Here is a 12,232-nt window from a genome sequence, read left to right as displayed (position 1 = left end):
ACCCTGGCAACCTCTTGGTGCCAGGCTTCTTTGGTGCCTCAAAGTTCAATGGCAATGGCTCTCAGGCCATGGTCTCTCAGGCAGTGATCAAGCCCCACTCCAACTTCAACAAGCACCACTTTTTATTCTTTTCAAAATTTGGAGGTTCCCTCCCCTCCAAAAAAGTGTAAATGACCCTACTGTTGACTAAAATGTTGGAGGTTATCTAATATAGTTTTCCCATTTTATAGATGGGAAAACTGAGGTCCAGAATAAGGAAATGATTTGCCAAAGATCATGAGAGAAGTAATAGCTTGAGCCTGGAGCCCAGTATTCTTTGCTGTCTAGCACATCTGCTTGAATTATGTGATCAGATGAGTTAGTCACTAGACAGGTCCCCAAAGGAATGGTGGGCAGAGAAGTTAAAAGACCTGAAAGGGCAGAGGAGGGGGTCAGGAAAGGGAAGCATGTGGGCTGTCAGGAGAGTGGCTGGGTCCCTCAAGGATGCCAGGCTTACAGGACAGACCAAGGCTGGAAGAAAAGTGGGAGGTCCACTGTTCCACAGCTGATTTTCACCAGCTCTGATCTCCTGTGCTTTGCCCTTCACCTCTGGCTACCTCCTTGGAAAGGCTACCTGGTAATAAAGGCATAGGCTGCCGTGGATCCACCTCCAGTCAGAACACAGCCTTCTTGCTCTGGGTAGAAGAAGGCAGAGAGTCATGGAGAGAGGGAGCCTCTCGGTGACCCAGCTCCCCAGCTGCATGGGCTGGGGCGTGGGTATAGGATGACTGCCAGTGATTTATTTATTTTCATGAAGAATAAGAAAGGGAAAAAAGGAGCCCAGCATGGGTGGGATGAGAGAATACAAAGATTTATGTGAATGCTAGATTTATGAGAGAGAAAAGTAGATCAAATTTGGGGCCAGCCAAATGGCCTCGCTCCATCTCTGTAAATCATTCTTTCACACAGTTCAGGCGCCAGTGGCAGCCATGGGATATTTCCCTTCTCAGCCCTGGAGCAGAGCAGTGCCAGTCGGCATCCCTGGGACTGGCACTCTGCACTGCAGGCAGATATGGGTTCCTCATCTGGGAGATGGGGCACAAAGCCACTTTTGTCCCCTTTAGTCTTCCAACATCCCTTCTCCTTCCAGTTCTCTCTTCACCTTCATGATGGGCTTTCCAGCTGCTGGGTTAAACCTGAGGTTCCTATGTAATTGGCAGAGGGGGTCTCTTGCGGCATCTGGCATCTGGAGCTGCAAGTGGACCAGGCCCCCAGGGATTGATGCAGTTGAGACAGAGGTGACAGGAGAAGAATCTTGAGGAAAATCAGCCTAAAGACTCTCATGCACCTCTCAGCAGAGTCCATACTCAACATCTTCTTCGGAGCTGGAAACTTAAAAGCGGGTCACCAGCCAGTGGCATGGGACAGAACTGGTGCTCTCACGGTTGCCAACTGTTGGTGCAGGGAGATGGGGTACCAGGGGCTCTATGAAGCCAAGGGCTTCCTGTCTGGGCCCCTCAAGAGGTAATCACAGAGCAGAGGGAAGATCTGGGATTTGCCCTCCCATCGCCTTCTTTACCCCGAAGTCTGAAGCATGGCCCTTCCTGGTCTCCCCTGTATATACATCAGGTCACACATCCACGCCAGCCCTGGGCTTCAGGGAGGCTGTTTAGTCTGATGGGAGGGAAGCAGTCCAGATGGGAAGAACACTCAAATTTCTCAACTGCTCCCAGCAACTCTAGCCATTACATCTTTATCAGATCCAGCCCAGGGGTTCTGCTGCTTCCCATTTCCTTTTCTTTTATTTGGAGGAGAGATATTTCAATGGATGTCCATTTCAGATTTTATTAATATACTGAAATGCACTTTATTATATGTGCAGAGATAATACACATTCCCAAACATTCAAACTTCTGCGTGTTCTCTCTCTCTCACACACACACACCAATCAATCCTTTTTAAGTATGAAAATTGTCTTTCTCTCTGTCAAAATCCATTGTCACTTCTGCCTTTTGAGACTCTCAAACAATTTTCTGAGGGAAGAAGAGTAGTTACCACACACACACACACAGATGCCCTTCTCAGATCTGTCTTCCTAGCTTAAAAGTGGCCACTGGCTTCCCTTTGATTTTAGGATAAAAGCCTAACTCCTTAACATAGTCATGAGCTCTAAATGCCTGATCCCCTCATAACTCTCTACCTCCTCTCCTCTTACACCGCACTCCCTTCATCAGTTACACCACAGTCTTACTGGTTTTTCTGTCTTTGTGCACTCCAAGCTTGTATCTGCCTCAGGCCCTTTGCATGTGCTGTTCTTTTGGCCAGAAACCCTCTCAATTGAGCCATGTGTATATATTGCACTGGGCATTTAGCTGGCCCTGCCCATGACTTCTGCAAAGCAGAGGGACAGGTGTCCATAATATCTTGAACAGTCACCACTGGCTGGATACCCGGAGAGATATTTCTGTCCCAGAGAAGAGTTTACTAACAGTCTACTGTCATTGTTCCCAAATTCACTAGGACAGTTAAACGTGTTAGTGTCATCACTTAATGGAATGAAATGTCATAAAAACCAATGAAATATGAGTGCAAAGACTGGGCTGCTTTTATGGAACTTAGGATGAATACTTTAGAAAGACTTGCTAAAAGTCAGTGGTTAAAAGATGTTAAAAATGGGAGGAACATCTATTTCAAAAATTGAGAAAATAGTAAAATCCTGAGATTCTACACTTATATTATTTTCACAAATGTTTTAAGTTCCTGCTCCAACTTAAAGTAACTGAAACAGGGTATTATGAACACCCAAAACAAAACCAAAACAACCCTCCAAACCAAAAGGAACCTGAGAGCTGCAGTTCAGACATATTGGAAGAAATACTCAATTCAAATGATTAAAATTATTAATTACCAGAACAGGAATTTCCTGCTGATAATGCTAACTTGACAGGAAGAAGTTGACAAGATATTACAATAAGGAAATGCCCCCAAGGAGTGAAGAAATAGTTTAAAAAACCAAGGAGGTATGCAGGGGGAAAAAAGAGAGAGAGAAATAAAATTAAGACCATGGTAAAATTAAGAACTAATTAGATATCTTGGAAATAAATCATATGGTCATTGGCATTAGTACAAAAACGTCCAGAGACAAGACAAGCCTTACACTAGATAAAACCGTAAGAATTTAGGACTTGGCAAAATGCTCAGGTTCACCCAGAACAGAGCATGGAAAGAGAGAGGAAAACAGGAAAAGCAGTGACAAGGTTCTGCTTCCCTCACCTATGAAAAAAGGGGCTGCCTGGATATGTATGCAACCCCACCTTTGATTTGCTGTGGGATTTTTGGCTAATTACTTGACCTCTCTGTGTGGTCCAGGTCCTCTCCTGTGAAATGGGGCAAGTGACATTGTCTAACTCTAAGGGTTCTTGTGAGAATGAAACACTACTGTTCATACACCAATTACAGCACAGCCTGGTACATGGTGAGCACCCTGATATGTGTTTTCTGTTAGATGCTCTCATCATCATCATCACCTTAACCATCATCATCATCACCCCTTCTCCTCTTTAAACATCCTTTCTGGGCTCTAATATTCTCTGACTCTCAGATGTGAACTCCATCACTCTCTACCTCAGTACATCATACAATGCCAGGAACATAGTAAGTGCTTAATAAATGCTTATAAAATGAATAAATTAAGCATAGTTTAAGAATATGATAAATCCTTGAAAGAAAAATCTTTTCTAGCACACTGATTTATCACAAATCTAATGCCAGTGCATTTTTGATGTAAGTGGAAAATAAAATATTGCTGATTCCCCAGAAATGCCCCACCCTCCATGTCCTTTTGAATTATGAAATTCATGTCCTTGCATTTTTTTTTTTTTTGGCCCCCATGCAGCATATGGAAGTTCCCAGGCCAGGGACTGAATCCGAGTCATAGTTTTGACATATACCACAGCTCCAGCAATGCTAGATCCTTAACTCAGTGCATCACAATGGGAACTCCTTCATGTCCTTGCCTTTTTTTTTTTTTTTTTGGCTTTTTGGCTTTTGGCCTTTTTGCCTTTTATAGGGCCACTCCCGAGGCATATGGAGGTTCCCAGGCTAGGGGTCTAATTGGAGCTGTAGACGCCGGCCTGCAACCTACACCACAGCTCACGGAAACGCCAGATCCTTAACCCACTGAGCAAGGCCAGGGATGGAACCCGCAACCTCATGGTTCCTAGTCGGATTCATTAACAACTGAGCCACGACGGGAACTCCTATCCTTGCTTTTTAAAAATGATTTATACTACCTAAATATGAATCTCCAAACATTAGAGCTTAGTTTTACTTGTTTTTGGAAATTTAAATAAGTGGAATCATGCATACATCTATATGTATGTACATATGAATATTTCTATATCTGCCTTTTTCCATTCAACATTGTCTTTTTGAGATTCTTCCAAGTTGTTGCATGTAGCTGTAGTTCATTCGTTTTCCTGGTGGAAACGTTTCTTGTTGAATATGAATATAGCACATTTATTTATCCATGTTTCCACGGAAGGACATTGGTGTTGTTTCCAGCTTTTGGCTGTTATAAAGAATGCTTATGAACATTCTGAAACATGTCTCTTTGTAGATAGAGATGCTAGATAGATTGATAGATGATAGGTAGATAGATTGATAGATAAATAGATACATAGACAGATATATAGATAGATACTTGCTGGGTCTAGGCCTAGAGTGCAAGTACTGAGTCGCACAGATGCTAATATTCTAAAATGACAAACTGTTTTTCAAAACAATTAGACCACTTTATATTTCCACCAGAGTATGAAAGTTGCTCAGCTCCATATTCTTGTCGATGCTTGGTTTTGCTAAATTTGCTAATTAGCCATTCTTCTTGGTGTACAGAGTATATCATTATGATTCAATTTACATTTTTCTGATGATTAATAAGTTCGGACACCTTTCTCATATTATTTCCAGCCATTCGTCTGTTAGAGGAGACTCTTTTGAGATCTTCTGAGCAGTCTATTGTTTGTTAAATAACCACTTAAAAGTGGCACCACCTATTTAAAAACATCATGAACTACATGATTTAATGTCATTCATACACTACACACATATACACATTACACTCTGTCTTGTCCTGCTCTCTATTTCTTCCACGGGCATCTCTTGTCTCCCCAATAGACTGCAAGTGTCTTCAGAACAGAGGCTGTGATTTCTGCTCCTTGTTTCCACCTTAGAAAATACAGGGGAAAAAAAAAATCTTGCCAATGGCTTTAAAACCACAACTGCTGGAGAACTTAATTTGGGGTTAGACTTGGATGTAGTCTCTGGAAGTTCACAATTACCCTGCATCGACCTGAGAACAAACTCAAGAAGGGGTCTGCAAAAAGGAATAAGATCCAAAGAGGCTGAGAAGCAGGAAGTGCCATTTCTTGACTGTCCCGGGGGGCGATGACCATCTTCTCCAGGGACTGGTTGCTGGGTGGCTCCGCTGGGCAGCTAGTGGTGTAAAATCTCAGAGCACTCATCTCCTTGAGGTTCCCAGTTCCAAGAAATGAAGGGAACCCTCGTAAAAGGATGAAAACAGAAACACATTTTATGCATTACCCAGTCTGGGTACTGCCCCTAAACGCCAGACCACTCAGAAGGAAACGGTTCCCAGGGTTTAGGCCATCATTTCATTTCCTGATCCAAGAGCAAAAATGTTCAGTTCATTTACCAGTCCCCAGATGGATGCTGGAACACCCAGTAGATTTGTGTCATCCTATAAATGCAAGTTTCTAGGGAAGGGCAGATTCTAAGTTTAGGGATAAAATTAGAAACATTTCCACATCCCTGGTCCAAGCTGTTCAGACACCCTCACTCATCTGATCAGCCCATGTCTATGGAGACACACTGAGCACATGGATTCACGGGATATCAGCAATAATCGTCATTAGCCTTTTATGGGGTGATTTATTTTCTAGGGCAGAGGTCAACAGACAATGACCACTTTAATAAAAAACATATATATATATGAAGACAACCACCAGCCTCATTTACTTCTGTATGGTTTTGGCTGCTTTCCCACTGGATGGGCAGTTGAGTAGCTGTAAGGAAGAGTGTATGGTCCTCAAAACCTTCAATTTTTACTCTCTGGCCTTTCAGAGAAGTTAGGCAACCCCTATTAGATTTTCAGTGCAAGCTTGGAAGGTCATATATGATGTGCTTAACCACATTCAGTAATTTCAACAAGGATGTTAATAAAAACAAAGGGGAGTTGGGGCTGTGTGCAGTGGATTCAGAATCTGACTTCAGTGGCCTGGGTTGCTGCAGAGGCTCAGATTCAAGATCTCCAGCCTGGCCCAGCCTGGATCCACTGTTGCCGAAGCTGCAGCATAGGTCACAGCAAAGGCTAGGATTCAATCCTGGGCCCAGGAGCTTCCATATGCTGCAGGTGCAGCCATAATAAATAAATAAATAAATAAATAAATAAATAAATAAATAAATAAATAAATAAAATAAAACCAAATTGCAATGATTGTTTAGTTTTTATTTTTTGTTTTTAGGGGCACACCCTTACCACATGGAGGTTCCCAGGATAGGGGTCTAATTGGAGCTGCAGCTGCTGGCCTATACCACAGCCACGGCAATACCAGATCCAAGCCACATCTTCAAACTACACCACAGCTCATGGCAACACCTGATCCTTAACCCACTGAGGGAGGCCAGGGATCGAACATGAAACCTCATGTTCAAATTTGTTTCTGCTGTGCCATGACGGGAACTCCAGGTTTTTGAATTTTTTTATTTTTAAATTTATTTTATTTTTTATTTTCTCCAACAATTCTTTACTAAGCATTTACTATGCCCCAAGTAGCATACTAAATACTTTTCATATATTATATAATATAATCACTAAAATTTTAAGGAGGAGATAGCTCCTATTATACAGGGAAAAAAAAAAAAAATAAGGCCCAATGAGGTTAAAGCACCTTGCCCAAGGTCACACAGCTAATCTACGATGGCTGGGCTTCCACCCAGTTCTATGGTTCCTATGATCTGTCTGCAGCCTGCACAGCACTGCCAGCATCCACAGCAGCACTTACCTTCTGCAGTCACACAGGGCTATGAATACAGAGACCCCAAAGTAACAGAATCTGGAATTGCTATCATGAGGATGGTTTGATCAGAGCCCTCAGTGCTAAGGATGGACCTTTTTGGGCCCAGACGAGAGTCTTCATGGGGAGGGTCATCTCCCTCTCCCCGCCCAGCATCATGTAGAATTCACACTGCCCTCAGAGGCCTGTTTGTTCCACTTACACCCACAGAGGCCACCTCATGCTCCAGAGCCAGGTTTCTGAGACCTATGGGTGCCTCAGTGAGGCTATATGACTCTTGCTGGTGCCAATCATGTTCAAAGATGTGAACAATGTTTATGGACAAAAGCTGCTAGCTGTTGGAAGAGGTGGGGGCAGGGTAACTGGTCATAGCAAAGTCCCTTTGCTACTGCTCCAAGCACTTGAGGTCCAGCTGCAAATGTGCACAGCTGTCTCAGTAATACAAAAGCCCTGTGGTTTAATGGACCCATCTCAGCAGCTGCCAGGAGGCAGTAACCTGCAAGGATGCTGGCCCTTGGGGTCTGAACCTAGATCTGTATGGGGAGGGGTCCTCCTCTGGGCTCAGTACTGACCCCAGGGACATCTGCTGCCTTGAGCAGGGGCTCCCAGGGCCTCCTTGAGCCACCCACCCCTCAAGCAACTCTACTGAGAAATGGTCAAATGACTTGCCAGGCATGGACAGCACATCCTGTAAAGTCACTGAGGAAGGGGGAGGGCCAGCTGGAGATGCGGGTGAGCTGGGGCCTCCAGAATAAAAGCAGGGCCCATCACAGGCATCACTGGTCCCTCCAGATTCACTGCAGGCACAAACTCTTAAGTGCCATAGCTCTTGACCTCTGAAGCCCAAGGAAGTTGGTTTGGTCCAGAGGAAACTTTGCTGACCTTAGAGCAAGGGCCCACGGATTACATGTGATAACACTGACTTGTGTCTTCTTCCAGGATGGAACAGGTCCCTCTCTCCCACCTCCTGGCCCCAGCCACCCATCCTCCTTCGTGAGCCCACGTGCCTCTGAGTTACCTTCACAGCCACGAGCATCTTGTCCTTGGTGGGGCTGAGGTTGTAGCACTCGGCCAGGAAGACCTTCCCAAAGGCTCCCTCGCCCAGTTCTCGCTTCAGCACGATGTCCCTCCTTTTAATGTGCTGCACATCTGCAGGAGGGGATAGAGAGGAGAGCGGCCAGGTCAGTCCCAGGCACCTGTCCTCATTAGAGGCTCAGGGGAACAAGAGAGTAGGGACTTCTGAGTCTGAGCCCACAGCAGGGACAGGCCAGCTCCAGAACCTACCCTTAGGGATGAAAACAGTCACCACGTGGTGGTTTGAGAGCCCCACCCTGAATCAGATCCCAGCTCTGCCCCTGACTCGCCATGCACCTCTCTCGACCACAGCTGCCTTAGCTGGAAGAGAGGGTTAGTGATCGTTCACACACAGGATTCGGGCATAATTAGCTGTAGCTGCTGGAGAGACTACAAAGCAGTCTCAAAGATTGCTGTGCACAGGAACCCCGGGCATTGCGTGGATCCTGACCCACTGGGTATGAGAATATGTGTCTCTAGTAAACTCTCAGGTGGTGTGCAGATCCTGATCCTGTGAGTCTAGGAATCTGAGTCTCCAGTAAACTCTCGGATGACCAGGTGACGTCTGTGCACTATAGGTCTATGGGCTGCACTGGGTATATAAGAATCGGATTTGAATCCTGTTCCCTCTCCCTGCTAGTTTTTGAGCTTAGGAAAATTATTTCATCCCAGAGCCTCAATTTCCTTACCTATGAAATGGGATTAATACCAATATCTTACTCCCTGAATTCTTCCAAAGTTAAGTGAGATAATCCATATAAAGTGTTTGGCCCAGTGCCACTCCCCCCAACACACATACCACACTACTGGCTCTTGTTATAACATAATGGCTCCAATGCTTCTAGTGCAATGTCTGGTCCATGATAAAGACTACAGAGTGGGAGTTACAATTATCTAGGGGAAGTCTCTACTTGACAAATCCATCTCCTCTGAGAGAGAGAAAAACCAACAAAATCACAAAAGCAAGTCCAGAGACCGCCCCAGAACAAGGGTCTGCACAAAGAAGAGGGCTGCCATGGCCTTGCCTAATTTAGTGACCTAATTAAAGTCTGTCTGCCAGGAGGAAGCAAAGAGGTGACCTCAGCCCTCCCACCTATTTGGAAAGAATGCTTCGAAGGAATTGTACAAGAAGTGGGCTGGTGATGAAAAGAGCGAGCCGGAGATTACTCACCGACCTTTCCATTAATCGTTCAACAGGCAGAAGCCAATTAAATACCTGTATTAACATTATGAGGAGCAGCGCAGAGGCAGGGAGAGGGTTGTCTCAAATGACCTTGGCAAATATGAAAGCTGGAGGCAGAGGACCATGGTAGACTGTCCCCGTGAGCAAGGGGACATGTGACAAGGACAGAGGGGTGTGGCTGCAGGGCCCTGGCTAGTATTTTGGTTGGTTTAGAGATTCTTCTCTTAATAGACTACACAGATCTTTTTTTTTAATTTTTTTCTGTCAGTGTTCTTGGTAGCCCACCATGTCCCAGATGACCTGCTGGCAAGGATCTGTGGGCAGAAGTGTTTACAAACCATTACTCTCTCCTCCCAGCCACCCAAGCTCGGGGCTGCTAGGGAGCTGCTGCAGGCTGCAAGGCTTAGCCCCCTCTTTATAGGGGCATTAGGGTCAGTTCCCTTTTCACACACTCTGCTGCTATTGCCCAGTCTCTGAGGAACAGCACTTTAGCCTTGAAGGAGAAGGCTAGGGGTCCCCCACTGAGAGAAGGTTAGAGGTCAGGTTTTCTCCAGGAAGGCCATCTACTCATGGTTCTGTAATCATTCCCAGGTGACTGCTGAGGACGCCAGGGTTCCTGGCATGGCCTCAGTGTGAAGATGGGGCTGGTGAGTGGATGGGATCAGTCAGGGGCATCTGGCTCAGGATCTGAGTTCTTCCCACTATGGGCTTGCTCACCTCACAAAACACTCTGAGTCTCAGTTTCCTCCCGTGTCAGGTGGGTGTGGGAGGGTAATATAAGTTCTACTTACCTGCTACATGAGCGACTGTATAAAAGCTTTGTAGACCTTCAAGTCCTTTGAGATGGTGCATGTTTTGGTGTTTTCATCGTTATTGATATTATTTTACAAGAAGGGAAAACAAGGGCCAAGTCAAGAATTGGCAGCTGGTAGCTGAAATGGAGCTAGAATCCAGAGCACATGGACAGGCCAAGGCAGCCAGGCCCCCTGTGGCCCCAGACTCCCCGAAACTCCAGGCTCCCTCCGGCAATGCTTCAGCAGAACAAACTTGAGCTGCCTCAGAATCACCTTGAGGGCTTGTGAAAACCCATCACTGGGTCCTTCTCCCAGAGATTCCTGTTCAGGAGGTCTAGCAGGAGACTGGAGAACCAGCTTCTCTCACTGGGCCCCAGGGGGTATTGACGCTGCTGGTCCCACACCCCTCTTTGAGAACCAGTGGGACAGGCTGACATTGGTGGGGTGAGAAATCAGCTGGCTGATGACCAATGTTCACCTTAACAGTTTGGCCTCCACAAATCCCATGCCCACACGTATATTAGTCACGCATCAGAGCTGGAAGACCAGGAGGAGGCCTGCAGTCCTGACTTGCCTGCGGGGCCTAGGCTGAGTCAAGCTCCATCTCAGAGTCCCAACCATGCAGCCTCACAATGGAGATCACGACCCCTCCGACTTCGTATGTTCAGGACACACCTCTGCAAAGGCAGGGCAGCAGTATATACATTTCCAGTTCGCTAAGTCCAACTCCAGGCGGGGTGACCTCATCAGCTGCCCCCAGAGCAATTCAGTGAGTCCAGAAGGAGAAGGGGCATCCTCTATGGGGAACAGGGCACCACTGCTTCAGCTGCTGGGCCTGATCCCATCTCAGAGCTCTCCATCTCCTCTCCCACCCTCGGCAGCAAGAATCACAAACCTTGAAAGGTACATACAAGCCACATGGCAGCAGTGTCCAGAGAGCCTTTTCCTGTCCCTCCAGCCACACCTCAGGAGTTAAGAGCCTGGGGGCAGCTGCAAACCCCAGCTTCAAAAGGTCAGCGCTTAGACCGCTGTGGGCCTTGACCTTGGCGGGGGGCAGGTGACCGTGATACTGGGAACTTGTCTGCTCTCTTCAAGCATGTAACAGAAGCCTCACACCCACTAAATTATCTTCCCCAAATCTGCAAATAGATCTTTCTCAGAGACATGGAAACACCCAGTGTCTCAGGATGAAACAGGGCTCACTCTACCTTGGCTGCTGGGGAACATGTTTTGAGACCAATACCTGAGCTGCATCCATGCATGGGCTAGGGAGATCTGAGAAGGGGCAGCAGAAGGAATGGAAATAAAAACGGACTCCATCCCACCATAAATCCCCCCTGCCAGGGGAGAACTTCCTCCCAACCATGGGGATAAGAACTCCACAAGGTAACCATGAGCCAGGATTCAGAGAGGTGGGACCAGGGCCGAATGCAGAAAGCAAATCATTTCCACTTCCCTGTTACCTGCAAGATGCTAGACTCCAAAACACGGTTTGAGCAGCTTCTTTCCTTGAACCAAAGTAAGAAGAGTAGGTAAAGGGGATTCATTTAAGCCCAATCTTACCATGCATCCAACATGCCATTCTTACAATAACCCTGAGAGGTTCTCGTGATTGTACCCCTTCCACAGACAAGAAAATGGAGGTGGAGGTGACTTTCCAAAGTTTGCAGAGCTAACATGTGGCCAAAGAAGGCCTCTCTCCCTTTTCTGGCTCCTGAGTCTGCCTTCTTTCCATCCATCAAGGCTGCCTTTCCTCGGTCCTCCCCTACTGTGCGGCCACCAAGACCATCTATCCACAGATGCTCAACCCTCGGTCTTCCTCTTTCTTCTCCTCCTCCCCAGCTTCTCTAACCTGTTCATCCACCGACTCTAATGCAGCATCTTCCCAGGGGAAGGGGGTCCCCCCACAGTCCCTAGGAGGCCCCGGGAAGGAGGATGTGGGTTGGGGAAAGTGTGGGAGGAAAGGGCACTGCTCAAGCCCTGGAGAGTGACGAGAGTGAGGCATTTCCATGCCTGAAATCCACACTCTATTTGGGTCTCTTTTTGCGTTTATTTTTAGCTCATACAGCACCACTAAGAGCTGCTTCTGGTGGAGCCATCTGACCCAC

At 46.5% G+C, this 12,232-nt stretch overlaps 1 protein-coding gene across 1 annotated transcript in view; it reads right to left on the bottom strand.

Annotated features, from left to right (window-relative positions):
* Positions 1 to 12,232, bottom strand: part of NTRK3 (neurotrophic receptor tyrosine kinase 3) — a 380,311-nt gene that overhangs the window by 52,622 nt on the left and 315,457 nt on the right. Inside the window, exon 13 of the mRNA XM_047767504.1 lies at positions 8,092 to 8,222. Coding sequence (XP_047623460.1) covers positions 8,092 to 8,222 — 131 coding nt within the window. The remainder of the gene's footprint in view (positions 1 to 8,091; positions 8,223 to 12,232) is intronic.

The sequence above is a fragment of the Phacochoerus africanus genome, chromosome 2 (genome assembly GCF_016906955.1).
Source record: "Phacochoerus africanus isolate WHEZ1 chromosome 2, ROS_Pafr_v1, whole genome shotgun sequence".
Taxonomy (NCBI): Eukaryota; Metazoa; Chordata; class Mammalia; order Artiodactyla; family Suidae; genus Phacochoerus; species Phacochoerus africanus.
This window is presented reverse-complemented; position numbering and strand designations above follow the sequence as displayed.